The 18,854-nt window shown below is 40.0% G+C and overlaps 2 protein-coding genes across 3 annotated transcripts in view; one reads left to right on the top strand and one right to left on the bottom strand.

The window, feature by feature from the left end:
- LOC5564252 (ubiquinone biosynthesis monooxygenase COQ6, mitochondrial) overlaps window positions 1–18,854 on the top strand; it is a 92,756-nt gene that overhangs the window by 11,958 nt on the left and 61,944 nt on the right. The window lies entirely within an intron of this gene.
- LOC5564219 (transient receptor potential channel pyrexia) overlaps window positions 11,934–18,854 on the bottom strand; it is a 51,626-nt gene continuing 44,705 nt past the window's right edge. For both annotated transcript variants that reach the window (XM_001648557.2, XM_021839016.1), the window contains exons 2-6: window positions 14,961–15,046; window positions 14,356–14,900; window positions 13,096–14,302; window positions 12,401–13,039; window positions 11,934–12,335 (exon numbers count right to left, since the gene is read on the bottom strand). In XM_001648557.2, coding sequence (XP_001648607.1) covers window positions 11,982–12,335; window positions 12,401–13,039; window positions 13,096–14,302; window positions 14,356–14,900; window positions 14,961–14,987 — 2,772 coding nt within the window. In that variant the 5' untranslated portion in view covers window positions 14,988–15,046 and the 3' untranslated portion in view covers window positions 11,934–11,981. The remainder of the gene's footprint in view (window positions 12,336–12,400; window positions 13,040–13,095; window positions 14,303–14,355; window positions 14,901–14,960; window positions 15,047–18,854) is intronic.

Genomic DNA, 18,854 nt, shown 5'->3' with positions numbered 1-18,854 from the left:
TCGTAGAATTCTAGGAATTTGTATTTGGAACTTCAGTGGTATTGATGGCCTTTAGCCTCTACCGAGAAGTACAACGGCTAATTTAACGCAGCCAGTCAGCTTTCTTCCCAAGTTCTTTAAAATTAACCCCTCCCTTGAAGGGTCTCAGGCCGGGCAAACCTACAAACTGCTGGGTGGTCTCCTTTTAGGAGTGGCGCTAAAGCCATCCACTTACGAACGGGAAGCGCGACGGGCTGGCGGGTTACAGAGTCTGCGTGAATAACGCCCAGGTATTGCTGTAATTTATTTCCAGGATTCTGTGAGAATATTAGCCTATGATTCAGTGAAATTATGTATGAAAAATTAGCCTCTTGTCCATAGTTTTGTTCAGGCTGCATGTATTGAATGCCGAAGGAAGTCATGATATAAACATTGTTGAAATACACAGAATTTGAGATTTCGAATTTGAATCATTCATACAATTAAGTATCAAGATTTAAAGGAAACGAAACAATTTGAAAAAATATAAGGTTGAAAATAAAAGTAAAACTCAAATAGTTTTGGTATGTTCTAACTTTGGGTTAGTAGGCAATATGACCAAATATGAGAACAATCTTCGAGCCCTTCGCGGGCCGCACAAAATGAGTTCGCGGTATTTGTTTCATGGATTATTTAAGTAAATATGTTTAGTGCGCTAGAATTTCTTAATAATTTTGAGGTGGGAATTTTTATGAAGACACTCTACCCATTTCTCAAGTAACTTCTCCAACATTTCATTCAAAATTACTCTTGTACTTCTTTAAAACAATTTCTTCGGTATTTTTCCAAAAAAAAAAAACAAAACACCTCTTACATACATTCATTTAAGGCTTCACACCAACTAATACTACAGTAATTATTCCAGTGATTCCTTCGATTATTCTAACGCATATTTACAGGGATTTTTGTTCGATTATTTTCAAGGAATTCATGCAGGATGTCTTGCATAGACTTGATCCATTTTATTTTTGTTTTCTTAGTAATTCCTCAAGAGTCCAGGAGTTATTTCAGAAAATCTTGTCAGATGTTACTTTATGATTTCCTCCTAAAATATCTCCCAGATTTTTAAAAAATCTCTCCAATTGGCGATGAAAAGTGAGGTTAGGTTTCGAAAGTTTTTCAAAAGGAAAGGAACTTTCACGGTTTGCTGGGCCTTAAATTGCAAAAATTTTGTCATATGATCATGATAAAATCATTGATTAAGATGCACTAACCCCTATTCTAGAAGAGCGCCATCTACGCATTTTAGCTTTGCGTTGGATCACCAATAGCTTTTGAATAAAAAACCTTGACATTGTCCTGGAGACATTTCGGAAAAAAAAAACTTTGAAGGCATTCTTGGGGATTTGCTCAAAGGTTTTCTGGAATAATTCCTGAAGAAATCTTAGGAGAAATCTCTGGAGTACCGTTTTGATTCATATTACGGACACCACAAAAGCATGATCATGTGTATAAATCACCAAGCTTACACTTAACTTTTGAACCGTGGGAGAAGATTTTTAATTCCCTACTTGAAAAACATTGAATAAATAGAAATGTGTGGCCTTTTCATGTTCTTGCTCCGGGCACTAACTCACTTTTGGGGATTTTTTTTATTACCGTACGGGTTTGGGCCGAAGGGTCTCAGATTTTCATGAAACTTTTTGTACAGGCAGGGCTCATGGATATATGAATAAAAAAAATTGAGAAAAATTCAGGGTCGCCTATTTTTCCGGAAAACTCAGGTGGAAATTTTTTGTTTTCCCTTGACACTTTACAAAATTGACCATAACTCAGGAACTAAAGAAAAGTACATCCTAAAAGTTACCAGAATTGAAGTTTATAAAGTTTCTTTCTTAAAAATATTTTATTAAAAAATTTCCGCGAGTTCGGGCATAGATTTTCCAGCTTTTCTTTATGAATTTCCCCAACGGTGGAAAATTTTGTGGAAAACTTTTTCCAGTTCATATTTTTTTTGGATTTCTGAGAAAATTTGCTTAAATTTTCATATAAAAACTTTGTTTCTACAATGTTTCGTTCTTGAGTTATGATTTTTCAAAGAAAAGTCTTACACTATTGGACAAAACATTTGCAACTTTTTCGATTTTCCATACAAAATGACCAACTTTGATAAACTATATCTCAGTTATTAATGGACCGATTTGAATGAAATTTTCACAGAATATCAGATATAACTTGAATTTTAACATATATTTTTGAGTGATTTTTCCAATCACAAGTTGAAATGCAGTAACGGTTTGACTAAAGTGAATTTTTTGACGATTTTTTATAATTGACATAACTAAACATATTGAAGGAATAGCTTCATGGTATCTTCAGCAAAGTTGTAGATTTTGACGAGATGAATAAGTTTGCTGAAGACAGTTTTTGTGTATGGCTATCAGATTTTGAGATAAAATGTTTTGAATTTTTCGTCGAAAATTACACTTTGGTCAAACCGTTATTACTTATAAACTCGTGATTGGAAAAATTATTCAAAAATATTTGTTAAAATTCAAGTTATATCTGATGTTCTGTGAAAGTTTCATTCAAATCGGTCCATAAATAACTGAGATCTAGCTTACCAAAGTTGGTCATTTTGTATGGAAAATTGAAAAAGTTGCAAATGTTTTGTCCAATACTGTATATGGTACATCTGGACATTTTTCACAAAATTGGCCATAACTCAAAAACGAAAAAAAAGTGTATTCAAAAAATTTCAGTGATTAAAGCTTATAAAATTAGCTTCTCGAAAATATTTTTTTGAAAATTTTCCACGAGTTCGGGCATAGTTTTTCCGGCTTTTCTTTACGAATTTTCCCAACGGTGGAAAACTTTGTGGAAAACTTTTTCCAGTTCATATTTTTTTTGGATTTTTGAGAAAATTTGCTTAAATTTTCATATAAAAACTTTGTTTCTATGATGCTTCGTTCTTGAGTTATGATTTTTCAAAGTAAGTAGTGTCAAGGGAAAACAAAAAATTTCCACCTGAGTTTTCCGGAAAAATAGGCGACCCTGAATTTTTCTCAATTTTTTTTATTCATATATCCATGAGCCCTGCCTTTGGAAAAAAGTTTCATGAAAATCTGAGACCCTTCGGCCCAAACCCGTACGGTAATAAAAAAAATCCCCTATTGTCTACTATTTCAGTAAACTCTTTTGTAATAATATTCACCCGGTGAACCAGACATCCATTTCCATGCACGTCCAAGTGCGTCTCATCGTTGTTATCTTCCAGGTTTCAGTTGTTTCAAATTATTCTTGAGGTCATCTGTCTTTTGCTGTAGTAATTTGATTATGGCGGGGTTACAGATGCCAATTGCTGATAGACGATCTTCATATACCGTAAGGACGCCATTCACCGCTCATCGAGTTATTTTGAAAAATCTGAATAAATTTTCGCTATAAAAGTTATTAGCATGTATTGGTATACCACGAAGGGTTGTATTAGAATGAAATTTATATGATTTTAGCTAAAACTTTTTTTCAAAAAAAAAAAAAAAAATTAGGCTGTTTAAGGCAATTAATATGAGTTCAACAATGATTTTACTATGGCAGATCAAAAAATGCTTCTTAGCTGCTAATGTAAAATATGTTGTCGTACTACAGTACAAAGATAACAACCAGCTAATGATCATTGGCATACATGTCATTTGGTACCATTAAACATTTTTCACATTTCAACTTTTTTCTTACAAAAACAAATGGTTTATCTTGCGTCTGACGCAAAAAGTTATAAAAAATATCAAACGACTGATTTTTGGCTGAATTTAACATGCTGAAATGCTGTTAAATGAGCGGTGAATTGTGTCCTTACAGTAGTGTATGTTCTATGGCAGTTATGTTTTTTTTTTTCTGTTCGGAACATAAACCACTGCGACCAATATTTGATCTATTGTAGTATATCCCGTGTCCTTTGTGTAGTGCATGTCGTGTTACTTTGTCACTATCGAGAAGTGATAAAGTATTCGGTTTTTTTACAGTTGTCATTCCTAACTTGATCACAGGAAAGGATTCTAATTGAAAGGTTCCGCTTTTTAAACCCTTCGAAGGGTGTGGTGGGTACACTCTCCGCAGGCGCGCCCCTTTATCAGTCAAAATCGGATCCCTTGATAAAGTCGGGAAGTGACACCGATATTGTCCATGCATCAGAATCCTAGTCCTTACTTCTTCAAACTAGAGAACAATAAATAAAAGATTAGAAAACAATTTGTTGATTTCGACTCATTTTTATCCTTGTCTCAAGGTCATTCTCAGCTACTGGAAAACCGAGACTTGTCACTTTTAACAAGGGTTAAAATGTAACAAGGACTAATAGTGTTCCTTTGATTACTATAGCATCCTGTTCTCTTTGTTTGAAGCAGTCAGGACTAGGGTTCATTGGTAGATCTTTACCCCATAACGCACCACGAAAAGGTGATCTACCCGCGTTATGGCAGTTATGTTGACGGCATGTAAAAATGTCTGGTATCCTTCTATAATCATTGCTTCTCCTCGTTTGGCTATGGCTACCGGATCTTCGCTCACATTATGGATTTCGATGGTTTGTCATACTATTGTTGGTAAACTGTAATTATTTAACATTGATGTTTTTACATTGGTTTTGTATAATTTAACGTTTTGTTCATTTTTCAATGTAACAATTGTTGCGTTGCTGCTGTCCCATTCCAACCTTTCAAACAGACCGATAAGCCCGCAAAAAGGAGAGATTCAGCTAAATGTTCGGAACTGGCAATTGTCTACGCTAAGGGATTCCTGATAATTTGAATTTACTTAATCTACTGTACATTTAATATGTTTGCTTCTTAATTCATATTCGCATTTGGACAATATTCACAAATTTTATAACGGAATATATTTACAAAATATTCACAAAATTCCTGACCGCTACAAAATGAAATCTATTTTTGTATTTTTCTATAACTGTTAGTATAAGGTTTCAAAGTACTGCGGCAGGGCTAATTTCTTCTTGAATACGATATGATTATAGTGTGGTAGAGTAAACACGTTCTGCTGTCAGATGTCAACAATAGATTCGGGTACGACGTGGGATGAAAGTGTAGTCCACATTTCTTGTTCTGTATGAATCGTAATTCAAGATCGTAGAAGTCCAGCGCGACTTAAAAATCGATTATAAACCTCTTCAAGTTTCCCTAGAATCTCTTCTGAAGTATATAGACCATCATCGAGGTTCAAATAGTCTACACAATAACTATGCGCTTGGGCTAAACTGGAAGGCCTCATTTTTCTTCAAAAACGGGATAGTGGTTCCTCTAAACCTCGGATAAACGTGTCTTAAGTAATCTGGTTGTATAATCTCATCAATATCATTGTACACTGCGTATTCATCTAAATCGCTTAATTAATCAGGGTTACTAAGTCTCTAACCCTGCTGCAATAGCTTTCGAGGCTTTCTAACTTTGACCGTTTCAATGATTTCAGTCGATTATCTAATGCCATCCTTTTATCGGCATGATAACGTTTGATGACATCTTCAATGTTGTTCCGTTGAATGGGGGTGTTACTTGTAATGAGGGAGTCATTCGCCTCACCCTTATTCTTTCTTCGGATTGACTGAATCAGTGTGTAACGAGTCGAGACGACAAACTTTTGCCTGGCCAGTGCTAGTAGTGACCAAGGAATCTTAGGATTAATCTACGGAACATTTTATGAACGTATTCTTAGAGATAATCCTGGAGGTTATTCTAAGAAATCCCTGTAGGCATATCTAGAGAAATTACTGCAGATGTCCTAAACAAAAATCTTGGAGGAAATTCTAGGGGAACTGATAAAAGAATCACTTGATAAATTCCTAGAGGGGTTTTTTGAGACATTTTCTAGGACATTTTTGTAGAAATTCCTAGTGGATTCTCGAGAATAATTTCTTCTGGGGTTATCCTTAGACAAATCCAGGTTGAATCGTTAAAGATATCTTGGAGGTATTCCTTAGAAAATCCGTAAAAAATCACTAAATGAAGAGCGTGAACAAAATCTTCGGAATAATATGTGAAGAAAACTTTGGGTGAACACCTGATTTACCTGTGCCTTATTATTAGCCACAAGAGTATTTCAAACAAGGAGGTTCGTTCAGTAATAAGAATCCTCGCATGTTCCTTGAATACCGGCAATGGCCAATCTTTGAAGAGTTAGTACATTCAGAGCTCTCTAGTCAATTTTTAACACCTGTGTCATGTTTAGCCTTAGCTAAGCTCCAAGTCTTCTAATTACGTACAAGACAATGATAAGTTGCTGATGTTGAATCCGAAGACTGTTACCGGCAAAAAAGGCTAAATACTGCAAACTCCGGAATTACCAGTTTCTTCTTTTCAAAAAACAATTGGTTGGTTCGCATCTCTCGACTGGCAATTGATGCTGTTTCAATTTCTGGGGATGATATTTCGACTTCTTTAAGAAATCCAAAACTCATATTCAATTGTGGCTCAACATGGTATTGTTGGATTATAAAAGGATACTATCGAGGATTTGTTAAACAATATTTCTACATTTTCTTATTCTTATTGCTACAGATATTCTTCCAGCATACTTCTTTGAATTCGTTCAATGATTCCTCATAATATGTTGGGTTATTTCAGCAGACTATTCCAAAGCTTTCTCGAGTAATTTTATCTGGAATTGCTACGACAATTGCTCCATTAATTCCTCCGATTTTTATCGTAAAAAATCACTAGGGATTCTTCTACGAATGTTCGAGAAATTCTAGAGTTTCGATTGATGATTTATTCCTGAGGGATTCCACGGAGGCATGCAAGTCGATTCTGATCGACCATTTCAAAAATATCTGAAACTTTGCACAGTTTTTCAGTTCCATCTAAATCGTCATTTTCCGATATCAAATCTTCAAGTTGAGTCACGACTAACTTTTCAAAAGGGTGTATGTGAAAATGGTTCAAAAATATTCAAAAAGCTGCACAGCAAAAACGGTTCGTTCGATTGTTAGACAACTAAAGAAACAAAGTTAGACAACTCAGAGTCTATGAATGGAGAGTTGCGCGAAGAGACTTCTTTGAATGGTTGTTCTTCTTCGTCTTCGAAAACAGCCCCTATCTGTTTTGCTGGTCTGCTCGATAGGTAGACGGTTTGACAGTTCGATAGGTAGATTTGGTATCACTCTTCGCGCAACTCTCCATTCATAAACTCTGAGACAACTAAATAAAGATTCCAAAAAAAAATACACACAGTAAAAAAAAATTTTTTTTTGCATTAAAAAACATCATTTTTGTCACAAAAACTCAAATATCTCAAAACCCTATCGGAATACCAACGTAATTTTTTGAGGGAAAACGGTCCATTATATTAGCTATCTACCATAAAAATTTGGTGATGGTAAGCCAATAAACAAAAAAGTTATGACATTTCAAATATTTCACAAATTTGACACTTAGTGAATTTTTTTTTTCATTGTTATTTTTTTTAGGACCGCAGTTTGTTGCTGAATTTTTTGTTAAGGGTACCACATGAGGTTAACAAGTTGTTTTCATGATATTTTATTTAATTATTCATAACTATTACGTAACTGAAGAAAAATTCTCTCAATAGTGTTGAAACCTTTTGATAAAAGAAACCTATAAGAAATCTAATATTGAAGACAAAAGCTACAAAAAAAGTTTTCTATACAGGTATACGACTAGTTTACCTGCAAAAAGTTTACCTCGTAGAGAACAAGGTGGGTCTATACCCAGGTGATCTAGTATACGTAAAGCAGGTCGGTTTTCTCGGCGCTGGTTTTCTCCACAAAGTTAAAATCTGATTACACCTGGGTATAGACCCGCCTTGGTAGAGAATAGACTTTGTTAATCATATTTGGGAGAAAGCGAGTAACTTCAACAACATCAAAAACATGATAGGTACATACAATGAACATACTCACGAAAAAGCTAAAAATATACTACCACTATGGTTATAAAAGATTTAATTGTAAAATTTTTCTTCAGTCATGCAAACGACACCAAACTAGTCAGTAAAAACTTAAAAGTGATTTTGTTTATTAAAATCTAACGAGCAACATGAGTAGTCGCTTTCTCAACTGTTGCAGGCCGTTTGCAGAAAAAAAGTGTTCGAAAGAGCTACGAAATCTCACCGAAAGCACCATAGATAAACTGAAAGCGGCTTGTTATGCTCCAATGTCTACATTGAATACAAATTTACGCATTTGTACGTCCTGCCGTTTAAACGTTGACAAACGGGCAATCTGTACATCATCGGTGGATCAGGTTGCAGGAAGTTCGAAAACAACAACAACTGAGGAATTACTAGATGCACCGACAACAACTGAGGAGTTACCAGAAGTACCAAGTGCAGATAGTCTTGCCACGGTACCATCAGCGACATCTGTTTCAACAAATCAATCAGAAGATGAGTGCATCCAGAAGGTCAACATCGAACGCTTCAACGAAGGGATAGCTGGAATAAAAGTGACTCCGATTAAATGGACGAAGATGGGTTACGTCAATTATCCCGAGAAAAAATACCGTGAAATCAACGAAGCTGTACGAAGAAACCTCTTCAAATTAGGACCTGAGGATGTGGAAAATACAGACTACGATGAGGTAATTATGAATATGAAGGAAAGGTTCTCGAATCTAGCCACGACAAGGAAAGAAAAATTATTGATTTTGTCGATGCTGCCAAGCTCGTGGTCTATTCAAGACGCCATTGATGAGTTCAAAACCAATAGAAATACAGCAAAAGAGGCAAAACAATTCAAAAATAACTGTCTTGCAACCAAAAATGCTAGGTCGAGTACATCATTAACAGATGAGACAAAAGAAAAAATAGTAAAGAAGTAGAAGTAGAGCTATGCCTGGCCAAAGAAGTAAGTAGAGCTATGCCTGGCCAAAACGATTATGTATTTGTAAAAAAAGATGGAAAGCGTCAAGCAATCCAAAAAGATTAATGATGACTACTTTGAAAGAAGCGTGTACACGCTTCAAGGAAATTAACGAAAATATTAAGGTAGGTTTTTCCTCATTTGCAAGCCTTCGTCCAAGGCAATGCAAGCTTCTATCCAATTCAGGAATACATAATGTTTGTGTGTGCACAACACACGAAAATATTAACCTAATCTTACATAGTTTGAAAAGAATCAATTTATCAAAGGATATTAAAATGTTAACTGGTAGTCTTTTGTGTGAAAATACAACATCAAATTGCTATCTACGATCTTGTTCGGATTGTCCAGATTCTTCATCATTGGAAAATACTTTATTCGCTGAGTTTGAAGAAAATTATATTGATCAGTTATCATTTGAGCAATGGGTGACCACGGATAGGTGTGACCTAGAAACTATTGTAAAACCTGTAGATGAGTTTGTGTCATTTTTTTGCTTGAAATTAGAAAGTTTAATTCCTCACGACTTTATTAAAACAGAGCAATCCCGCTTTTTAAAAAATACGAAAAATACATTACAAGATGGTGAATTTTTAGTCATTTGTGATTTTTCTGAAAACTATAGCTTTGTATTGCAAGATGAAGTGCAGTCCCATCACTGGAACGTACAACAAGCTACAATTTATCCATTCGCTATTTATTTCAATGGAAGTACGCAAATTGAACATTTTAGTTTTATTGTAATTTCCGAAGATTTAAGACACGACTTAGTATCTGTAAATTTGTTCATTGCCAAAATGATTAACTTTTTACGCGTTGATAAGGATAAAGAAATCAGATAGATATATTTCATGTCTGATGGAGCAGCATCGCAGTACAAAAACCGTAAGAATTTTTCGAGGCTATGTCAATTTAAATCAAAGTACGGAATTGATGCAGAATGGCATTTCTTTGCTACGTCACATGGCAAAGGTCCTTGTGATGCTATTGGAGAAACCATAAAGCGCATGGCCACAAGAGCAAGTTTAGCCAAAGAACGTGAGCATCCAATTAAAACTGCAAAAGAACTATTTGATTGGGCGAATCGCAGAAAAGAAGAAGATTTAACAAAATTATCATTTTGTTTTACTACTACTGAAGAGTACGAATTAACGGCATCAGAGCTCAGCGAGCAATATAATAACGCGAAAACGATCCAAGGAACCCAAAAATTTCACTGTTTCATTCCATTGTCAGAAAATAAAATTAAAGCAAAACTATACTCGAACTGTACTGATAATGATGCAAAAGTGTTCGATATTGTAAAAAAATTGAATAACAATAACGCATACCCAAATCCAAAACTTTTAAAGTTTATATATAACATTTAGAAACTCATCAATCATACTCTAAAAAAAATATCCTGGTAAAAAAAAAATTATTTTCGTGTAATCTGTTAATTCATTTTAATTTATACATATATACATATACATATAATATTTATACATATACATAATATTTATACATATAATATACATAATACTAATGAATACATGAAAACGACTTGTTTAATTCACGCAAGACCCTTAACAATAAAATCAGCAACGAACTGCGGTTCCCGTAATAATTTACACCGAAAAAAAAATTTTTTTTTTCTACTAAATGTGAAAATTGTGACATGTTTGAAATGTCATAACTTTTTTGTTTATTGGTTTACCATCACCAAATTTTTATGGTAGATAGCTAAAATAATAGACCGTTTTCCCTCAAAAAATTACGTTGGTATTCCGATAGGGTTTTGAGATATTTGAGTTTTTGTGTCAAAAATTATGTTTTTAACACAAAAAAAAATTTTTTTTTTTACCGTGTGTATTTTTTTTGGAATCTTTATTTAGTTGTCTAACTTTGTTTCTTTAGTTGTCTAACAATCGAACGAACCGTTTTTGCTGTGCAGCTTTTTGAATATTTTTGAACCATTTTCACATACACCCTTTTGAAAAGTTAGTCGTGACTCAACTTGAAGATTTGATATCGGAAAATGACGATTTAGATGGAACTGGAAAACTGTGCAAAGTTTCAGCTCAATAGAAAAAAATGAATTAAAAAATTTACCAAATTTTGGTGCTGTTGCTTGGAATCACTCTCCTATCATTATGTCACCAATAGGGACCTAAAGCCCTGTCCCAATTTTAGTGCTAAACGCTCAGAAACGGTCAGAAAATCATTTTTACTCAATTTTCAGATGTTTTAGTCCAAAAAATACTTTATTTCCTTTTTTTTAGATTCAGTGTTAAAAAGTAACACCCAAGTGGTGTTCTTGTCAATCAAGTGAACGACCCATTTTTTAAATTAAAGTTAGCCTATATGCTTATATGCTATGCCTATATGCTATAGCCGTTAAACAAAAATGCCACAGGGGTTTACTTTTTTACAATGGGGTTGTTGCTATCTGACATTTCGGAAGAGACACGGAAAACAAAATACACCCAAAATTTGAGCTTAAACAAGAAGTGTGACAAAATCTCAAAAATCGGAGAAAATTTTTTTTTTGACTTCAACCAACGAAAAACATTCAAAAAATTGAATAAACATGTGTTTGGCCTAAACTTATGCATTTGGTACTTAAATTGGGATAGGGCTTTAGGACTCTATTCCAAAAAAAAAACTTATGCAAAATTCTTAGAAATTGCAGAAAAAAAATATTTCAGAGGAAAACCCTGGAAAATCGATGGATATAGAGGACTTCCACAAAAATTGCTGGAAGAATCTTTTTCATTGGAATTTTGGTTGAAATTTTGGTGAAAATCGATGAAAAAAGCATTGAATGAATCCCTGAGGAAATCATCAAAGTAATACTTAATTGAATCTTTGAATAAAATGTGTTTGAACTTAGAATAATACCTGGCGTTATGTCTCAAGGAATCGAAACAGAGTATTTTATAGTCCTATTCGGTCTCTATTTTAAAACAGCTTGTCTCTAAACTTCTATTGTTACACATTCAGTCCTTACATACGTTGTATAAAGAAAAATACAAAATGTAGAGCGTTGTTTTAAATGGCGGGAAAACGCGGCAGACGTGCGGGGAAAGGTAAAGAAAAAATGCGGGAATTTCAGTATTCATTCTCTGTGGCCACCGTGTAATTGATACTTTATTTCCTATGATTTTTTAATCCGAGAGTTCAGAACATCAAGTTCCTTGGACATCTCGTCCAACTTCTTCAGTATCTGCTTCTGGGTGTCTTCAATGGTCTTCCAGTGGAGGCCAGAGGTCCTTGGTCCATTGAACTCGCTGACCCGATTGGCGGCCGTCGTTAGGTACGGGTTTTCCGACACGGTCCGGGTTTTGCAGTTCCTGAAGCGTTGCCTCCGCAGGGTGACCTGGGCGTCTTCGTCCACCAGCTCCTGGAACGCGCGCAGGTTCCGGTAGGTTTGCTTACGTTTTATCGATTGATTGCGCTCGCGGCGCTCCGCCACCAGCTTGTAGATGGAAGTGATGAGTTCCTTCGGAATCTACGAGGTAAAAGAAGAATGAAACGTTAGTCTTATAAAGTGTATTGCGTGAAAAGAACACTCACTCGCTTCTCCCGGGGGTCGTTTGGCTTGACCCGGAAGTGCAACCGAAGTCGAGACGTCTTCAGCAGGGCAATCTTCTGGAAAATGGCCCACAACCGAATCGGAGCCTTGCGCAGAATCCGGGAGAACATCAGCCCCTCCAGGCGGGAGATCAGTTCCGCCTGGCGAGACAACCGGTCCAACCCGGCCGACTGCTGCAACCCCTGGATGTCGCTGACGGCCAAACCGACCAGCAGATTGGTCAAGATCACCGTCACCAGCAGCACGAACGCCAGAAACATCCCGTGGGCCGTTCCCGGGTACAGGATCTTGATGTTCTCCCCGTAGAAGATGTCCTCGAACTCCAGCTCGCCGGCCATCATCACGATGGTCTTCAGCAGCCCCCGGAGGATCCGCTTGAATGAGATGTAGTTCGGGAAGAGCACGCAGAAGCTCAACCCGAACGCCACCAGCAGGCAGCAGTAGGCCATCAGGAACTTGGAGAAGTTGACGGCCACCGTGGTGAACATCTGCACGTACAGTCCGAAGACCGGAAACCGGCCGACGAGCATCATCAGCTCCAACCAGGCCAGGAAGATGACGATCGCCGCTACGTGGTGTTGCCAGGTCGGCACGTCGCTGATCTCGCCGGACGGGTTTTGCTGGAAAGAGGCGTCAAGGTTAGCGAATTGCGGAGTCTATCGGTACGTCAACTCACCGTGCACAGAAATATCCCGATGACGATGCTCCACTGCAGCCAGTTCTCCCAGTAGCGGATGTACCCGAGAAACCCGTGCATCATCTGAAAGATCTCCTTCGTCATCAGGATGACGTTGAGGAAGATCACGATGTAGCCGACGATGGGAACGTACGGAGCCATTCGGCAAACGCGCACCCGGCAGTCCTTGACGTACACGCCGAGCACGTACGCGGTGAACAGCAGCACGAACAGCCCGTGGTAGAACAGGCTGAACAGGAAGAACTTCCGTATTCGACGCCACTTGAGCAGCAGGAAGGTTTCGCACAGCGGGTGCTTCAGGATACGGCGCTGCCCGACCTCGATGAACGCCAGCAGAAGCTCCGTTTCGCCTCGGTCGTTGTTCGGAACGAGGGGTCGGAAGTCCAGCCGGATTTCGCAGTCCACGTCGCCGATCTCGTGGATGCTGTTGACGCTGATAGCCGTGTCCAGCTTGTCGATGTACTTGGGGATGATCTCCGGGGTGCGTCGGATGATGAAGGACAGGGCCGAGACTCCGCCGTTGGTTCGCGCGGTGATGTCCGCGCCGTATTCTATGAGGAGGAACGCGCAGCTGCTGAATTCGTTCAGAGCGGCGATATGCAGCGGAGTGTAGCCGAAGTTGTCTGCCCGGTTGACGTCCACCCGGGCCTTCAGGAGACTGAGCGTGCAGTCCCAGAAGCGGGACTCCTTGACGATCGACGCGTGCAGAGCTGTTCGACCGTCGCGGTAGATGGCGTGGACGTCCGCGTTCTGGCTGATCAGGTAGGTCACGGTTTCGTGACATTGGGAGAGACAGGCCAGGTGCAGAGGAGTTTGCTGATCGCGGTTGCGGGCGTCGATGTCCGCCCCGGCTGCGATGAGTAGCTTGACGCAGTCCAAGTAGTTCTCCGAAGCCGCCAGATGCAGGGAGGTGATCTTCTTCTGACCGTACTGCGATCGTGCGTCGGCTCCGTAGTTTAGAAGCAGATCCATGCATTCTACGAAGCCATTGGCCGCTGCGACGTGTAGCGGAGTTTGCGTATACACCTGTGGAGTATTGGGGTTGGCACCGTTCTTCAGCAGGAACTCGACGCACTGTTTGCTGTTTCGCTGAACCGCGTAGTGCAGGGCGGAATGTTTCTCGATACCGGCGTTGATGTCGACGCCTTTGGCCAGGAGGAGGGCGATGCTCTCGATACTTCCGCAGCTGAAATTAGAAGCGATGGTTAATCAGGATTTAACAGCGATCGACCAACTTACCTCGCGGCACAGTGCAGCGGCGTCGCTTTCCTCTCCTTGTCCCAGACCTGTGGCTTCGCTCCGTGCTGAAGCAGCAATTCCACGGCCCGGTAGTCCCCTATATAGCACGCCAGGTGTAAAGCCGTCCGTCCCCATAGATCACTCGCATTGACGTTCACCCCGTCCAGCGCAACTAACTGCTTCACCAGAGCCAGCTTACTCGCCCAAACGGCCAACAGTAGCATACTGTCCAGATCGTAGCCGCAGTCCACTGGGAGATCATCCACCGGAAGCAGTCGTTCCAGCAGTTCGCCAATCTTCTCAGCGTCCGGTAGCTCCTTCAGCGCGCTCTCCAACTCCGAGTAAGCCCAGATCTCGTCCTGACCCTCGCGACTACTACTGCACATATCGTTCGGTTGATTCGGTGAACTGATCTCCACTCCGGCCACGTCACTCTCGCTCGATATACTCATCCGGTAGCGATCGTCCAGCGGACCCGTCTCCTCATCCGCCTCATCGTCCTGGCAGTACATCCGGTACTCGTCTTCCCACTTCATTTCCTTTTCCTGAAAGCGAATTCAGCAGAGTTAAGAGCTTATGCCGAAGGCCCCACGATCGCGACTCACAATGATCGAAAATCGAACTGCCTCCATAACTGCGGAAAAAGGAACATCTACAGTCCTCTACGATTCGCTCATGACATCCGTCGTTCCTACGCAGTGCGTGTCGTCGACGAAGGAGGAAAATGTTTGAGCGAGCGAAAGCAAAAAACCATAACCAGAGCCAATTATCGCGATCACTCCCCCGCCTCCCCAAACTCATGACATGATCGTTTTTAGACGCATTCACCAGCAGAGACATAAAGGGGATCGTCGTTTGGCAGATGGGTGATGTCGGCGCAGCATCCATCCGACCGACGCGCGGGAAGATAAGTAAACAAACTCTTGTGAACACTTCGCTCGCAGATCGGTGATCGCGTAGATGATCGCGTGTTTTCAGAACAAGAAGTGAATGAGGCACCGCTCCGCCACTCCGCAGTTTGACACGGGCTTCCGATCCCGATTTTTGCGTGTGCGAAAGCAAGTGATCTTCACTGCGGATCGTCGAACGTGACGATCGTAAATCTGATGATGCCGGGTGAATATTTTCCGAAGAAGGAGGGGGAAATTCAGAGCGAGGGAGAAGTGCTGAGTCATGAAAACTGTCGATTGCAATTTCGGTTCGGTGTGAAGTGGACGAGGTGAGTGTTTGTCGCGCCGTGGAAAAGATGATCATCCGCTCGCCGACTCATGTGACAATCGATCTTGATTTTCAATTTCAGCCGGTCGGCGGAGATGGTGACCGCCGCCGGCGGTTGCAAAGTGTACTCCGCGAATAGTCGCTGACGTGTGAAGTGGTTGGTCGAGGAAAAATCTGGCCATCGATCGGACTGTTGCAATTCTATGAACTCATTGGGACGAAATTCAACTGATATCTGTAGCAATTTCGATTGATGTCTTTTTGATTGAACTTCAATGGATTACAGTTGAAACTTATTTGATAAAACGATAATCATAAAGTTTTAACAGAAACACTGAAATGTCAGATAAAAAATGCTCTACATAAGTTCACTGAACTTTTATCGGCATTCAGTCAATTCCAGTTGAATTTCGTTCGGGTGTCACTGATGTCCTGATGAATATCACTCAATTTCAGTTGATATTCAAAGCATTTTAATCATTTGAAACTAAGAAAAAAAAAAAAATACTCGGAGATAACGGCATAAATTTTCAACATTTGCTTTCAAAATTGCAGGTTTTGTTGAGTGCTACTGTTTAGCTACATTTGAGAATTACCTACGCTAACATATACTGTATATAAGCTGATTTCAATTAGTTCAAACTACCTTTATATTATTATTATTATTTTTTTTTTGGGAGGGTTAAGCCATTGGATTGAACTTTTGTGGCAGTCCCTTTTTACTATTCGCATCATTGAAGGAACTAAAGCTGTCCACCATGAATCAAGTGAACAGCTTAAGCACTTTGACGCGTCTTTTCCCAGTCAGGCAAAATAGAGTTAAGAAAACCCACAACCTTACTGGGATTTCCAGTCCAAATTTCACTTGGTGGTAAATAACCCCCGTTTAGAAATTTGGATCTACGCTTTTATAATGCACTACAACTGCAGAGCAGGTGTTCCGAGGTTTCGCGTTCTATATTACAGAAACGACAGATATCATTCTGAATCTGACCAATATTCTTTAAATGATATCTACTCGGACAGTGTCCAGTTAATAGGCCAGTGTATATACAAAGAACTCTCTTGTTGAGCTCTAAGAGTCTTTTCGTGATAGTTTCATTTGGAACTAAAAATCTTTTAGATTGATTACACCTTGTGGTGACCATCCAATTGGTCATCACCCTTTGTCGTTCCCAGCTTTTTAATTCCATATTTAGTGCACAGTACGATATACCACAGAATGGCTCCGGTCCAATGAACAGTGTATTTGAACCCTGTTTAGCAAGCTCGTCTGCATTTTCATTTCCTACAATGCCATTGTGTCCCGGAACCCAATACAAACATACAGAGTTCTCTTGGCACACCTTTCGCAATGAGAGAATGCATTCCCAGACAAGTCTTGATGAGCATTTATATGCGCCCAATGCCTTCAACGCAGCTTGACTATCAGAAATAATACAGATATTTGCATGTCTGTATTTTCTCTTAAGACAAATATTAGCGCATTCTAGTATGGCAAAAATCTCCGCTTGGAATACTGTTGGATAGCATCCCATCGCCACGGAGACGTTTGTCCCAGGGCCGTAGATTCCTGCTCCAGTTTATGTCCCAATTTTTGAGCCATCTGTGAAGAATTTTATGGAGCCTTGACGAACATTGGGCCCTCCAACATCCCAATCCGAACGCGTCGTATCGCATACAATGTAAGGGATATCAGAATTGTCCACAGTTTCATCCAGGCTCACAATGGATGTGTTGTTCAATATTCAAGTGCCCAACAAGATCACCTGATTTGAACTTATTTAATCTATTAAGCCTTAGAAAACTTCTCCGCTTCTAATTGTACAAATTCGTACAACGGTAGCAGATGAAGAATAGCATCTAATGCTTTTGACGGAGTGCTTTGCATCGCTCCCGTTATAGCGATGGACACAAGACGTTGTACTTTTGATAGTTTTGCTTGTGTTGTGGCCTCTTTTGTTTTTGGCCACCACACTAGCGAAGCATATGTTACTTTTGGACGAATTATGGCCAAATAAATCCACATTATCATTTTTGGTTTCAAGCCCCGTCTTCTGCCAAAAGTTTTGGAGCATGCCCAAAATGAACTTGTAGCTTTATTAGTCACATATTCAATATGAGAATTCCAATTCAGTTTAGAATCCAAAATTACTCCTAAGTATTTGACTTGTTCACTAAGGTGCATTTGTACTCCTCCAAGCTTCGAAGCTTTTAGGATGAACTTCCTTTTCTTAGTAAAAGGGACAATTACTACTTTTGAAGGATTTATGTTAAGGCCCTCCTGAATACACCAAGAATTGGTTAAGTTTAGGACCAGTTGCATTCGTTCTGAAATGATATTGTCAAACTTTCCTCTCACAATAATGACTATATCATCTGCAAATCCTACAACTTCGAAACCTTTTTCTTCCAAGCTTTTAAGAAGATCGTCAACTACTAAAGACCACAATAGAGGCGAGAGGACTCCTCCTTTTTTTTTTTTTTTCCTTCTAAGCAATGGGGGGATAATCTGCTCAACAGACTCCGGACCGAGGTCCGGGAGTGTGGGGTTAGGGACCATTTACTACGTACAAGCAGTAAACAGGACTACACCCCCGACCCACTAAACCATTTCCATTGCCGCCAAACCCTTCGTCTCTCCGGGACCATCAAGAAGGCATTGCTTCGGAGAGGGGCTATTGCACATCGCATCCTCCAGGTTAGCTGCGTAGCCATGCAGCAACGAACATCGATGACACGCTTATGGGGGTCCACCAAGGTAGCATGCTGGCGCATTGCCAGCTTCCCGGGTGGTCCTCACCTCCCGTTATCCGCTGAAGGCGGGCAGGGTCGACCACTAAGCCCGCGCCCAGCTGCACCGCAGATATCAAGAACTGATACTGCGGGCTTCGCAATTTGACCTACTGAAGGCTCAGGCCCTATCAGCTAGCACCAGCTGGGATTGCTGACGAAGGGGCCTCCACCTGCCCCGAACAACCAGAGGCTCGTATCCACCCAGTAGGCCGGCGCCACGACAGCAGCGCTACCAGGATGTTCTCCCCGCGGCCACTTAATCGCTGTAAGGGTCGATTTCGACCGTAGGGCACCGGTATGACCTACGTAGCCGACTGCGAACCCTTGGACCACCTGTTGATTAGCATCTGCACTAGTCACTCCTCGAGTCCACACGCCACCTCCTTTGGAGTTCCGAGACGATGTGGGTGATAGCCGATGAAACGGCATTCCAGCCAAACTCGTCTGCACACATCCTCTGGACCAAATTGTCCGGAGTCGTGTCC

This window comes from Aedes aegypti, chromosome 1 (assembly GCF_002204515.2).
Source record: "Aedes aegypti strain LVP_AGWG chromosome 1, AaegL5.0 Primary Assembly, whole genome shotgun sequence".
Classification (NCBI taxonomy): Eukaryota; Metazoa; Arthropoda; class Insecta; order Diptera; family Culicidae; genus Aedes; species Aedes aegypti.
Note: the sequence above shows the minus strand (reverse complement) of the source record. Positions and strands in the feature narration are given on the sequence as shown.